This window comes from Penaeus chinensis, chromosome 17 (assembly GCF_019202785.1).
Source record: "Penaeus chinensis breed Huanghai No. 1 chromosome 17, ASM1920278v2, whole genome shotgun sequence".
NCBI classification, from domain to species: Eukaryota; Metazoa; Arthropoda; class Malacostraca; order Decapoda; family Penaeidae; genus Penaeus; species Penaeus chinensis.
In genome coordinates, this window is record NC_061835.1 from 1,223,533 (window position 1) to 1,226,032 (window position 2,500).

General features: G+C 34.5%; 1 protein-coding gene across 1 annotated transcript in view; it reads left to right on the forward strand.

The window, feature by feature from the left end:
• Positions 1 to 2,500, forward strand: part of LOC125033925 (mucin-22-like) — a 20,922-nt gene that overhangs the window by 18,101 nt on the left and 321 nt on the right. The window contains exon 6 of the mRNA XM_047625504.1: positions 1,723 to 2,500. This exon is cut by the window's right edge and continues 321 nt beyond it. Within this exon, the coding sequence (XP_047481460.1) occupies positions 1,723 to 2,232 (510 nt within the window). The 3' untranslated portion in view covers positions 2,233 to 2,500. The remainder of the gene's footprint in view (positions 1 to 1,722) is intronic.

Genomic DNA, 2,500 nt, shown 5'->3' on the forward strand with positions numbered 1-2,500 from the left:
CATTTTGGATATTAAGAATGTTACGTAAATCCATCGATAATAGATTCAGTTGATTAAGATTCACTTTCGCTATTCAGATACTGGAAAGCAACTCCACCTTTGCTTTGTCATTATTTCTCACCATGTTCCTCTCTCCACTGCACTCGTTTCGTAATATTATTGCAGGAAATTCTTTATTGGGGGGATTTTAATCTTTTATTTTACAACATTGCATTTTTTTTTTTTTTAGTCTTTATTATGTTTATAATGCTGATACAGTTGGTGTTGATATTGTCATATTCGACAGTTTGATTATTTTTTTTACATTAACATCATTATGATTGTTGTTTTTGTGGTGATAATGATAGTGAGGATAAAGGTACAGTTGTAAGAGTTATGATAATAGTTATAATTATCATAATTATTATTAGTAGTAGTTGTTGTTGAGGTAGTAATAGTAATCACACACACACACACACACACACACACACACACACACACACACACACACACACACACACACACACTGTTATTTACTATTACTGATATTATTATTATTATTATTATTATTATTATTATTATCATTATTATTATTCTCTTATTATCATCATTAACGTCATCATTATCCTTATCATTATCATTATTCTTATTCTTATTCTTATTACATTATTATTGTTATTACCATTATTACAACTGCTACTCCTATTATTATCATTATCATTATTATCATTATTATTATCATCACTATCAATATTATTTTGCTTTTATTATAATTGATCTTGTTATTATAGTTGTTGTTATCATTATTATTACTAATACTACTAATGACGGTAATAAAAATAATAACAGCAAGAATAATCATTATAAAAACAACAACAACGACATTAATATCAATAGCAAAGTCCAGGTACAATACAAGAATACATAAATGCACAAATAAAACTTTTAAAAGACCATATTTGAAAGCGCTAGATTTCTTGAGATCTGGGTCACGTGATCACGGAGATTCATGGGAAAATCGGTAGCATTTGAGATGATGATGATGATGATGTTGGTGACGGAAAGTTATCTTTTTTTTTGAATTTTGACTGCGTTGTTATGACAGCCGTGGTGATGACAGCAGTGGACACCGGTGTTTTAGGTTGATGGTCATGATGGTAATGGTAATGGTGATGACAGAATGGCAACAGCATGACAACGATGAAATGGTGATGATACAAATCATAATAGTAAAAGTGATATTAGTAGAAGTAGCAGTAATAGCATTTATAATAACGATGATAATGGTAAATATAATGATAGCTATGAAGATGGTGATGATGATGATAATAATAATAATAATAATAATAATAATGATAATAATGATAATGATAATAATAATAATAATGATAATAATAAGAATGATGATAATGATAATAATTATGGTAATGATAACAACAATAATAATAATGATGATCAAGTAATACACCAAAAAAATATCTTCTAGATCTTATGGTTATATATTCAAAGATAGAATTGCTGTCATCAAGTAACTGCATTGTCTTTTATTTATATTAATGGTAATAGAGTATATAAGTCTTATCGTTCAATTTTCTTATAATTACTATCATCACTCTTATAATTACTATCATCACTCATTATCATAATCATCACCATCACCACCATCAATCAGCATCATTACTATTCTGAATATCATAACATATGTAAATCAGATAATATACGGATGCATTCTTCGCCCCCCAGATGGTGCAATACCGAGCCGACCCGATCAACGGCTTTGTCTCAGAAGTGGAGTACGTGGAAAACCACCTGCCGGGCTCAGGTGGTTTCCCCTTCCCGGCTCCTCGCTCTCGGGTGCCTACAGGTGGTTCCTCGCCATCTGCAAGCTCTACTCATCCCACAGGTGGCGGGGTGCTCCACGGTGAGCCTACAGGTGGTGCACAGTACCGCCTACCTACAGCTGGTGATCAGTACCGGTCTCCCTCAATCCAGACAATAACGAGAAGTCTCCCTCCAGTTGAATACTTACGCCAGCTGTCGACGAAAGCAGCAGATGGAAACCCCGGCAGAACCAATACTGAAGTGCCATCTGAAGAAGATAGCGAGCACGAGGTATCTGCAGGTGGTGATCGCACGCAACGCCACGAACCAGCAGCCGGATCTCCCGTAGTAAGACAACTGCCGACTTGGGTTCACCGTTCCACCGTGAGCGGGCAGCGAGGACCAACTTGGCGCGCTTATTACGAAAACTAAATGTAGTAATATGAATGAGACAAAGACAGATAATTGATGAAGGTAAAGATAGATGATGAAACACGATAGCTTTTGCATTTACAGTATGTATTCACGCTTCCAAAGCCAAGGAATTCGGGCGGGAAAAGAAATCTCGAAACAAAAGCGCATCTGAGTGATAAAATTACCTTTAAAAAATGCGGAAGTTTTAAAACCACAAGGCATGAAATAGATTATGCGGAAGTCTTGAATTACAAAACATGAAAAGTCGATTTAAAGACTGCCGTTT